This window comes from Dermacentor andersoni, chromosome 11 (assembly GCF_023375885.2).
Source record: "Dermacentor andersoni chromosome 11, qqDerAnde1_hic_scaffold, whole genome shotgun sequence".
Classification (NCBI taxonomy): Eukaryota; Metazoa; Arthropoda; class Arachnida; order Ixodida; family Ixodidae; genus Dermacentor; species Dermacentor andersoni.
In genome coordinates, this window is record NC_092824.1 from 77,680,877 (window position 1) to 77,692,895 (window position 12,019).

Genomic DNA, 12,019 nt, shown 5'->3' on the forward strand with positions numbered 1-12,019 from the left:
CAAGCTTTAGTTATTCGGTGGAAGTTTTTAAAATGCAGTCTAGCGACTGTTTGACCGAAATAATTTTTCAGATCTGTTTATTATTGGAGACAGAAGAGATCGAAAGACCTTTTGCCATAGCGCCAGGAGGCAAGGGCAACAGCCAACAGAGACACTCTCTCCCTCTGCCTCGAGGAGTGTCCGCTAAAGCCCTTAAATGAAATAAAAGTTGCACGATCTTTTGAAGATTGCCGCCGTCCTCCTCCCCTGCGCTTTCCCTTGATGCTCGGCCCTCTCATTGGCCAAACACTGTCACGTGCTCTCGCACGCTTTTTTCTTGCTTGTTTTTTGCTTCTGCCAACATCGCGGTGCCAAACATTGCGAGAGGCATATGCAGTCACCCCGTATCGCACCTCCGTTGCGCTTTTTTAGTTTAATTCTGTGTTCATTACGCCGTGTTGCTGCGCCTTTGGATGCGGTACACGTGAAACTGACGGCAAGTGACTGTTCCGGATTCCATCTGCCAAGCGAGACACGGCACAAAGGAAGGTCTGGTTTCAAAGAATCAGCCGGGCTGAGTTCAACCCAATGCAATGGTCCTGGCTCTGTGAGGAAAGTGAGCGGTTCTTCACTCGTCACTAATCTCATATGCTGCCACTTACTGTATGTGGCTTCGTTAGTTTTTCGCTCTCCTAAGTGTCGCATGTTCGCGCTGCGTTTATTTGCAACTTTCGCACCCAACTTCAATCAAGCTGTCTCCAAACGTGCGTGCTTTTTGTCAATTGAGTCATATATTTCATGGCATTGTATTTGTTTCGCCTGAATCTATGCGAACAGCACCTTTGAGTGTATCACGATACGTTTCGAAGCGATGATGGTACATAGAAAAAAAAGGGGCGCCAACCTGCAGAAAGATGAACTTATTGGGGCAACTTCGCTCCTTCAAGAGAAACTGAACTTGGTGGTCGGCAAAGATCAAAGTTCCTGTTGCTATCGTCCGCAAGTATGTCCTGGCTTTGTCAGTGGCCAGGACAAACTTGGAGGTTAACTCCTCATTCTTACTTTGCATTAATTTTGATAAGACATTGGACAAAATACACAGCGCAGAATTTCCTGCACCCGTGCGCAACACACGCAAGCGGCGATGTGATCCGCAGTAGCAGCCTTGCACACACCTGTGAGATGACTGCTGCCGTGCTTCTCAAGTCCACGAAAAGAAAAAGAAAATGTGTGGATTTGTGTAAGGTACCCTGCAAGCGAGCAAAGCAACTTGTGTCTCATTATCGACGGACCGCTTCAGCCGATTGATCGATAGCAGAGCCAACTAAGCGCAACGACACTCGGATGCCCTTTTTTGATGTTTCGATCATGAGTCATAATATAATGTAAAAAAAATTCCGATCGAAACATGACCTCAAAAGTGTGAGCGAGACGTAGTGACTGCGGTTGATTCGTAGAGTGTTTGCTAATTCAGCACCGCATAGGGGGAGCCACGGTGGACAGAAGAGAGAGTGAAAGCCAGTGCAGGAGGAAGAGGGAGGAGATGGTGCTACCTTTATTTCATTTAGGGGCTTTAGTGTCCGCATGTGACGTTCCTTCCCCGCCTTCTTCCATACCAGAGCTGAGGGACCGCATCAGATTCATGTGACGAGCACTACCTCCCTCTTTCTTTCCCCCTCCTCCTATTTGCTGCACATTGCATTTTCGGTGGTGGTGTGTCCGGAAGTGATGTTGTTGCGCGTTCCCTATCAAACAATGTACCGAAACCTGTTGTTGTGAGTCACATTGCTAGGTCTGCGTCCGCAAGTGATGTTGTTGTGCGTTCCCTATCAAACAATGTACCGAAACCTGTTGTTGTGAGTCACATTGCTAGGTCTGCACTTTACATCACGGCATTTATGCATGTTACCTTGACTCTCTGGTTTGGAGCGACACTTCTTTGAGAGGAGGACACCTGGTGTTTGGTCTGAAAATTCAATTGTTTTTGTGGCGTGCAGCACCGTAATACTTTGCAGACACCATCAACAATAGTGCATAATGTGCTGTGCTTGTCTGTTTATGATGGCCAGGCATGGAAGGGGGCCCTTGAATCACCATAGCAACACAGAGCTTGAGGGATGCTGCAGTAAGGGTGCTCCAGATTAGCTTTGACAACCAGCAGTCTTTTAATGAGCACCTAATTCCAAGAACACTCTTGCACTTTGCCCTCACCTGAATTTTTGGTGCTGGCTTTAATGCAAACATCGGTTATGAACTAATTGCACAAGTCCATGCACTTGTTCATCGTTTCGTCCCTATCAAGATGTGCTGCCAGGGTTGGGGAATGGAAAGTGCGGCCTTGCGCTAAGCAACAGACCATAAGCAGACATCAAAAAATTGGCACATTGTAACTAATATCTAATTTTCTCAAATTTAATTACTCTCGTCTACTCCTCACTGCAGGATGGAGGACCCAAAAGAAATCTCTCCGTGAATGCAAACATATATTTTGACATCGAATGATGGATCCCTATGCTCAAGTATGAGGAAGCGACCCTGAATGTATCCCGAGAACAGCCGATTTATGATGTGTGATGTACTTGATGAAATTTGCAAGACATTGAAAAACTTGGTTGATGCACTCTCAGCAATCACTGCTGTAAAATGAAATGGCCCACTTGTACGCACCAAGTAGCCGTAGTAGCGAGAGTCATAGCCGCCCATCAAGTGAGTGAAGTTGGCAGCAAAGTTGGTCCCAGCTTGCGGCTTGTAGCCGAGCAGCTTGTCCTGGATTTCTCCAAGCAGCTTGGCCGTTTCTGCCTGGGACAGAAAAAAAAAAACACCCAGAAAAGTCATGGTTAGGCAAACAGCTCAGGGTTCATTCACTATTATGCATAGGGGGATACGAGTCTTAGAGACTAAAAAAATCGCAAGAATATGGGTTTCTTGAAAGTGGTATTTTCATAATATACAAACACTGCCGTATGTTCTGACCAAGTTTCCCGCGTCATGGATCAATATTTTAGCCGCAATATCAATTTATGTAGCCGCCGCGTGCTATATTTTGACAGAAAGAAGCATAAAAAGGGGGCTTTTTTCATGCCACGCCGCTACTGAACGACGTATGCTGTCGCAGCCATCTCGGTCGCGTTGGAAAGAACTACTTCTCTTCTTCAATTTCCCACCACATTTTCGTTTGTCCCCCTACTCGTTATTTAGAAATACCGCACCAAAAAAAAGTCCCAGCGTGCGGCCCCATTCGCCCATTCCGTGCACGTGACTAAATAAAGTCCTGCGATTGGCTTGGGTGGCTGGCATCGTCTGCTAAAGCGTGTGGATACGCTTGAAAAGTGAAACGCGATGCCATATTGAAAGCCACTAGCGTAGCGTGTAGTGATGTCGGAATGTCGGATGTTTGCCACTTGAAACAAGTTTGGCAAGAAAAGAAAGCGAGTTTGCTACAACTTCGAAAAGTGCTCCGACCCTGCCGAAAAACACAGCGACAACCACCCGCTGGTGGTTTCAAGCGACGGCTGCGACGCGGTATGCAACAGACCTGGCGAGAGCGAGCTAGGCCAAACGACGTTGCCGGCCGATAGTGATCACAGGAGCAGCGTTAGGCACAACACAAAGATGGTGCAGCCAGCGGAATTGCTCCAATGGCAGGAGCAAGCAGGGGAAAACCTCGAACAACTGGCGGGAATTTCGGCAAAAAAGCAGAAATTGGACGTGTACAAGCGTCAACGACGGTGCGGACGGGCCGGCGGAGATGGAGTCATGCTTTTATGTTATCAGTGCGGAAGCAATAAGCTCTTTGGTCTCGCGTCTAAAGTGCAGTCTGTGTGGCGGCTCCGTGGCTTTTGACTCAGAGGAGAGAGAATACGGCCTTGCCGTCAAGCTTCTTGCCATTTGTGAAAGCTGTGCCGATATTGTTTCCGAGTGGAGCTCGCCGCGCGTGAAAAACAGCAAAACGATCAACCTCTTCCTAGTGAACACTCTTACCGCTCATGCGATGATTAGCACCGGAAATCGACAAACAGCGATGAACTAAATTTTTGCTGCAACGAATATCTCGCACTGTGGCCTTCATAACAAAACGTGGTAAGGCTACCTGAATCAGAAGTTGGCACCGGCATCGTCGTCTGCTGCTCAAAAGCTGATGGGCGTGGGTGCGATATCAGCGAAATCATTGTATAATGACTTGAAACTTGTGAACTCTGGGAATATAGTGGTATCCTACGATGGCTCATGGATGACACGCGGCCATTCACCGCACATCGAAGTCAGCACGGTCATCGAACTGTTCTCCAGACTTGTGCTCGACTACGTTGTCCTGAGTAACTTCTGTGCTGGGTGTGTGCGCGGCCCGAAACCTGGTGACTCGAACTACCAAGATTGGAAGACAAGCCATATGTGCAAAAAAATACAGAAAAAAAAGCAGGGGAGATGGAAGTTGAAACGGCGCTTATACCGCTCCAGAGGTCACTTCAGCTGCATAAACTAAGGTACACCACAGTCCTCTCAGTTGGTGATAGTCGCGCATTTCTTGCTCTCAGACAAGCCAAAGTGTATGGCTTTTTGCCAGTCAAGAAGGAAGATTGCGTGAATCACGTCCAAAAAAGGACGGGGACTGCTTCACGCACTCTCGTTGCCAAACACAAGTGCTCTGCTTCTGAAACACTTGGTGGCAAAGGGATATTGACGGGTGACCTGATCACCAAACTCAGCGCCTACTATGGATGGGCATTAAAATCCAGCAAAGGGGATGTGAAGGCTATGCAGAGGGCTGTGGTGGCACCATACCACCACATCACGTCAAACGACAAGGTTTCAAACCACAGCCTTTGCCCATCTGGTCCAGACTCTTGGTGCCATCAGAATGCTGCGCAAGCAAGAATTGAGCCCATCCCAAAGCATCGATATAATTTGCCTGTCCATGTTTGTCAAGCCCTTCTACCAGTGTTAGAACGCCTCTCAGAAGAAAAATTGCTTCTAAGGTGCCAGCGCAGCATGACCCAAAACAATAATGAATGCTTGCATTCCATGATTTGGGCGTTGGCACCTAAGGAACAGCATGCCTCGCTTTTTGCTGTTGGAGCTGCTGTGGCTGAGCCAGTAATGAAATTTAATTCGTGGAACGAGAGAGCTTCATCTGCCATACTCCAGGAGCTTCATTTGAACCCGGGGCTACCGAACAGCGTGAGAATGGCCGAGAAAGATAACCAGTGAGCAGCAGCATCAGCCAGCAAGCGTGCATCTGCAGAAAATCTGCGACAAGCCTTCAAAAAACTCAATTTTGGTAGCTGTAGACGGACGGATTACATCCCTGGTGGCTACTGACCATTTAGATAGGTGGATAGATGAATAATTTTTGTTATGTTTGAACAAAAATGAGCTTGTCCGTTTGTTTTCTTTTTTTTGCGTTTTCTTAAACATGAATTTTTCAATATTTGCATCCTTCTGGGAGCGATTTCACAGTAATCGGGGCACCTAGAATTGTAATTTTTGTTGCAGTATTAAGCTACATGAATAATGCACACAATACTAGGACCAGATTTTTGCATCTCAGTTTTAATATTTTTTTTTATTGTCCGTACATTAAACAGCCACTTTGAACCCATTTTGAACAGGAAGCTTTGATGTGCTGTATAACTGTTAATAATTGTTATACCAAAAAATCTATTCCTACCATTATGAAGCTTATGGTTCCTAGTATCCAGCTATGTGCCTAAAGCAAGATATTGATGAGTAGTTTTTGCTCCATTGTTCCCAGAAACAATGCTAATTATTTTGGTTAACTTATTGGCATATCTTAAGAACAATTGCATATTTGGAATCGGCATAAAAAACTGAACAAGACCGTGCAGTTTCATTAAATTTTGTAAAGGGGGGTCTTAATGAAGCTCAGAATACCCACTTCCCCCCTTAAGCAAGCTAGAGGGGCTGCCAACACAAAAGAACTTTGGTACGCCAAGGAAATTTTCCATACCATGTAGAAGAGAGCAAATTCATATGTGTTCGTAAAATTTTTTCAGTTATGGTGGATAGCCAATGGTGACAGTTAATAATGTCAATGCCCACTGTTTGTACTTGTGCTACACATTTTATTAGGAAACTGGAACTGTCTTGGTGCCAACTCTGGTTTTCCCCTTAAAATAGATGCAAAATGCAGAAATGCTCTCACAAGAAAACCTCTGAGCCAAATTGAATGACATTTGTTCCATTTAGCAGAAAGCTGAATTCTATCGACTGTAGGAAGCAGATTGTTGATATAGAGCCTCATAGTTTTTGAAAGATAGACGAAAATCAGTAAGTCTCAAAGAGTTGAAGTACAGAGTTCACGAATCCAAAGTTCCTGCAAAGCTCCCTTTCTTTACTCTCTCTCCTCTGTTCCCATTTCTTGCTCATCAGTGACTTTTGCGGTAAGCCCATTAAAGTTAATTTCCCGTCACGAATTTCAGCGTCAATCTTTTTTTCTCAATGTACAGCCTCTATCCTGGTCCAAGACTGATAGTATATTTAAACGAAAGAAAAGAAGAAAAAGAAAAAGCCAGTGAACGCCCAGTGATAAACATTAACTGATGAGCAAAAAATATGCCAGTTTTTTCAAGTCTTGACAGCACGGATTGACACATGCGGTGCCCAAGTGCACCCAAGGTACAACGGACAAGCGTTTCCGCATTCCACCCTCGTCACAATGCGGTTGCTGTGGCTAGGATCAAGCCCGTGGCCTAGAGCCCAGCAGTACAATGCAGCAGCCACTGAGCCACCATGAAGAGCAAAAAAAGAAAGAAAGTAGGTTACGAAGGAGACCATGGCTATACCTGCGGCTTGACATGCAGCTCCAAGTCGAACATGGACAGAGTGATCTGGCGCAGGTTGAACTGGCCCACGTTGGCGAGCCGCGAGGCAATCAGCGGGTCAGCCAAATCCTTGGGAAGTGGCTCGCCAGAAGCGTGGTGTTTGGACATGCGGCTCAGGCCCTCCAGGTCCCAGCACCAGTTCTCCAGCATCTGGGATGGGCACTCCAGGAAGTCCCGCTCAACCGTCGTGCCCCTGCAAAGAAGCCGCAGCGCAGTCCAGTGATGCTCCAAAGAAACAGGTTACAGTTCAATCACTGACCAGTGGAGACAAGTAGCATTTGCATTAAACTAAGGACTGGGACGTCATTTGCGGAGATGCTCGACCCTCTCGCCTCCCCTGACATCTGCCCGCTTTCTCCGCATGGCTCTCGCATCTCCTACTGTTCGGCTTTCCTGCTTAACGCACACACAATGACGGGAGGCGGTGTTGTATTTGCACAGCTACAACAAGTAATAGGCACATGCACTTTTAAGCTGGCTGGCCGCTGCCAAATTATGGCACACCATTGAATTTGTCACATTGTCAGCTTTGATGCTCACAGCGTGGTTACAGCCTGGTTGGCTCAAAATGCTATCATATTGTAGTAACTCAACATATGGTGGAATTCGAAAGTGTCCAAAATAGTAGCACACCTACTTCATCCTGGCAAACCAAAATTCGGGGGGAAAATAAAAACATAAATAACATTCGCACATGCATCGGTGCTCAGGGTTTTACACATGGCAAATAGCAGTCTTATCCTCTCCCTCCCTGGCACGACAGTACATGGATCTCTGCAATATGCTCTCATCGAAATGTGGTAGCCGGGAGTCAAATCCATGACCTTGCGCCCAGCACTAACCGTCTCACCGAATGAGTCGCCACAGCCAACAGAAACTGTGGTTTTAGTTGTTATGACTGCAATATCTGGTTTTTCAAGCACACTTCCTTGTCAGATAAAGACAGAGAAAGATAGGAGTAGAAAAGAGACCGGGAAGCATACTCTAGACGTTCCTAGAACAAAGTGTAAGCAGACGAAGAAGACAGTGACGGGTGGAAGTTGTGACAAGCATGGTGTTACCAAGAATCAATTGCTGCACTCACTCGAACATGACTAGCTCGGCCTTGCTGCAAACGTGATGCATGGTGTGGCCAAACTCGTGGAAGAAAGTTTCCACCTGGGCGAGAGGAAGACCGAGTGAGACAGCGCAGAGATCAGCACCACAAACAGAACGCTGCTAGTCTGGACTGATAACAAGCAGTGCAGAGCATTTAGTGCAGGCTCGCATGTAGCAAAAGTAGTCGTGTACACCCATCTGCCAACGTCACATGGACGTCACTGGTATGCAACTCCATGCACACTGTTGTCAGTAAATGCTACTACTATAAGAATCCATAATTTCCTGTTGATGAGAAAAAAAAAATTCGGCAAGGAGAGACAAAAGCCTGTCACGATTACCGCAAGCTGCCGCTAGAAACAATAGCCTATTTTTCTTTTCATGGCCCATTCGAGTGTCCATTCTATTAGAGTGCCCTAAAAGTGCCGCTGGTCATGCGAGGTCAAGGTGATGTGAAGCCTCGTTCACAAGGCCATTTTTTTGCTCCGTCCAATCACCACAACCAATAAGCAAACTTCTGAGTACTGCTGGCTTTCGAGGAGAGCTCCCACCTCCTCCCTTACTCTCACGCGCCCGTTGATAGTAAGCACAAGAGAAATCTGTATATATTTTCTTGACTTGAAGAACACAAATGCTTTAGTGCAGATGCACAATAATTTATATTGCAATAGAAGTATTTTCACCAGTTGACAGAATGCTTATTTTCAATGGTTGCAAAGCAACTAGAAAGCCAAATTGATTTGGTTTTGAGGACCGAAGTTTCATTTGTTCAACACAAACACATGCGCTGGCTGGCCAGCCTTACTGCCATCATTGCCTGCTTGAATGTTGCTTTGTTGGTTAGTCAGCATATATTTTTTTTTCCACGACAGTAATGGAACAGCTCCTGGCTGTGTGAATGACTGCAACTGAGCATTACTGCTACCACAAGAGAGTTCCATTGACAAAAATGAAGCTGTGGCCGCGATATGTAATGATTCTGCTCGAATTATATTCCTTCTTGCACTCTGCGAGTTGTTTAAGCAATGCTGCGCCAACCTTAACACTGTGATCACCTAGCCCTGAACAGTGGATGATAAAAGAGGAATAGAATTGATCAAAAGAAATCTTATGTTATGCTGTCCCTGATCATCACTACAAGACACAATTTTTTTTTACATATGCCTTTAAACATCTATAAATGATAAACAAAGGGAAATGAAAATGGGTGAAAAAGCAACTGGCCGCAGGTGGGATACAAACCCATGCCTTCATATGCTCTTACCAATTGAGCCACCGCGATGCTGCTTTCCCATCCACTTTCTTAGCTATCTGTGCCTACTACTAGGTTTTAACCCTGGGTGTGTTAGTGAGCGCCACCGTTCACGGCCTTGGCAGCAAATGTAGAACATTCTTTCTGCCACCAGGGGTTACATGATACATCCTATGTGACTCATGGGATAAATTCTACATTTTCAATAAAAAAATAAATGAATTCACTTTGGGCTTTCCTTGGCACCATTATATTGTCACATTGTAGCGACGGTGAAGGAAACAGTAGCAAAACTGTCGACCACCAAACTAACTTTTTAGTGGGCAAACCTGTGCCCACAAAAGTAAGTGGCAGTCGAAGCATACCAATAGTGGCGAGCACAGTCAGCGATTGGCAAAATCTGATCTGCGGGTCAAGCACGTTGGCTTCTATATGTGACTCGTAGAATATTCCAGTGGTGCCCGCGTACCTTGCAGAAAGTACTAACCAATTCATTTCACGCATACAATCGGATCACACAACGTTCAGTGAGAACATACACAACATACAGAATCAACAATAAAATTCGAGTAAGTTCCAAATCATGCAGGCGCGTCTCGCGCTGAGCAATAAACTTAAGAGGAAGCTTTAGCTCGGGTGCTCCTATCTAAATACACATAAAGGGAGAATTTGTTTTTCTCGGCAACCACTGCGCCAAATTTGATGAGGTCTGTTGCATTTAAAAGAAATGCTTAAAATCTAGTGACTGTTAGTTCTGAATTTTTTAGTTAGGTCGTCAATTTTTTATTAAAAATTGGCGAAAATCGAAAATTTTCAAAAAACAAAAGTATCAAGTTCACTACTCTGTAACACGACAACAAATAATAATTATAGAATTCTGTGAATTGCATCTAATAGCACATCTAAAGCGGACAAAATTGACATGTTACACATGAATATAAGAAAATTTAGTGACATGAAAATACAGCTTTTGCAAAACCCTTGTCACCAACGTAACAAACTCACGTAAGATGTAAAATGACATATTGAATTTGTCTGCTTTGAATGATCTAACGGATGCCATTTGCAGAACCGCGATATCTGTTCTCGATGCAGAGCTATGAATTTGTACTTTGTGCTTCCATGTTTTTCCGATGATAGAATATTTGAAAATCTTTTTAACGAAATTCAAGCCCTAAATAGAAATTCCGCTTCCAACAGTCACTAGAATTTAACTTTCTCTCTCAAATGAAATACATTTCATTAGAATCAGTCCAGGGGTTATCTCAGAAAAACGTTTTTGCGTTTTACATGTACTTGAATAGGCTGCACCGGAGTAGGGCTTGAGCTAAAGCTTCCTCTTAAGCTGATATAGTGGGTGAAATGCGGTGCTCGGAGAAAGGGTCAACAAGTACATGTGTCAATTTGTTGGCGCCATATGACTGAGCTTTAATTAAAGATGCCTTCCAGGGACTCTGTGTTACTGCCGGAGCACTCTGAAATGTCGATGCCAATAGGGTGCTAGTCTAGTTCTCATCTTACTTATGCACTTTTTTGATGAGAGGTGCGAAATTTGCCATGTCTGACAACTACCCACGTCGGAGTGCGTCAGCAGAGATGGCTTGTCCGCTGTGGGCTTCGGAAAGTTGCAGACGACAGCCACGACGGTAAGCTGCCTAGAGCCATCCCGCTTGAGACAGCCTGCCTACAAAGAAAGTGTCCCGCCAGTTAGGAAACAAAGCCAAGATAACGAAGTTATACCTAAACTGTTTTTCAGCGATATCAAAATGCAACAAATGTATGCTTGTAATGAATATTGAATATAACAATGGTATATTGATGCCAGACACAATTTCATTTCGGTGTAATGGTAATACTGGTAAACAAGAAAGACCGCTGGGACAAGAAATTGAGTACATAATAGGAGCATTTTAGAGCGCAGCTTCTAATGGCCCGTTCCTGTCAGCGGCTTCAGCGTAACCGAGTGAATGAGCGCCGAAAAGAATGAACGCGAATGTGGAGCGCAGCGGGAGATGAAAGAAAGCCGATAGCAAAGAAGAGGGGAGGAGGAAAGCGCAGGAGGAGGGTACAGCGGCACCATGCTGTGGAAAGCAGAGGGGAAACGGGCTGCGCATGTGCCGAGTTGGCAGCGGCCGCGGCATCCGTAGCCGCGTCCGTAGCTGCTCCTGCAAACGGCAATGGCAAGCGGCTACGAGTAAGGCTCAATGTAACGCTCCCTTGGGTGTTGCCGCCGCTGACACTGGTGGCACGACTTCCCTGCGACAAAGGGCCACTCTTGTTGCTGGTGGAACGAAAGCATGAGAAAAGCGTTGTGCCGCGCAAGATGGGCTGTGCGGTGACGATGGCTACAATATGGCGCCAGAGTAGTGCACGTTACCTGTGTGGAAACAAAGCGCTGCATGAGCGAAGGTCTGTCTACAGCGGCTGCTGTGAATTGCACTCACGCATCACCCGCGCGCTGTCTCTCACAATCTCCTGATTAGTGAGGCAGACGCAACACACTTCGCTCCATTTGGGATGTGCCGCACGAGACAGATTGTCTGCGCCAGCCAATATATCGCGAAATGACAACACGTATAAAGCTGCGCTCAATGTTCGCATTAGGGAGTACCGTAGTCATTGAAGAGTAGAAGGTTAATTAATTAACAACAAATTTCATGCTTGCCTTTTAAAAAAGACCCTCTATATATTGTCTTTGCACATTATTATTATTATTTTATTATTATTTCCAATACTGTGAGCCCTGCCGGGCTGTTACAGGGTGGGAATACAGAGCACAAAGTTCACGCAGAGAACGCAGTCAAGTTTTCTTCAAAAAAGTCAACCATGTTATTGCTCGGAAACACAC

The 12,019-nt window shown here is 45.5% G+C and overlaps 1 protein-coding gene across 2 annotated transcripts in view; it reads right to left on the reverse strand.

Moving 5' to 3' along the window:
* Positions 1–12,019, reverse strand: part of LOC126517361 (thimet oligopeptidase-like) — a 46,698-nt gene that overhangs the window by 2,671 nt on the left and 32,008 nt on the right. For both annotated transcript variants that reach the window (XM_055064495.2, XM_050167068.3), the window contains exons 11-14: positions 10,748–10,855; positions 7,906–7,979; positions 6,783–7,014; positions 2,647–2,778 (exon numbers count right to left, since the gene is read on the reverse strand). In XM_055064495.2, the coding sequence (XP_054920470.2) occupies positions 2,647–2,778; positions 6,783–7,014; positions 7,906–7,979; positions 10,748–10,855 (546 nt within the window). The remainder of the gene's footprint in view (positions 1–2,646; positions 2,779–6,782; positions 7,015–7,905; positions 7,980–10,747; positions 10,856–12,019) is intronic.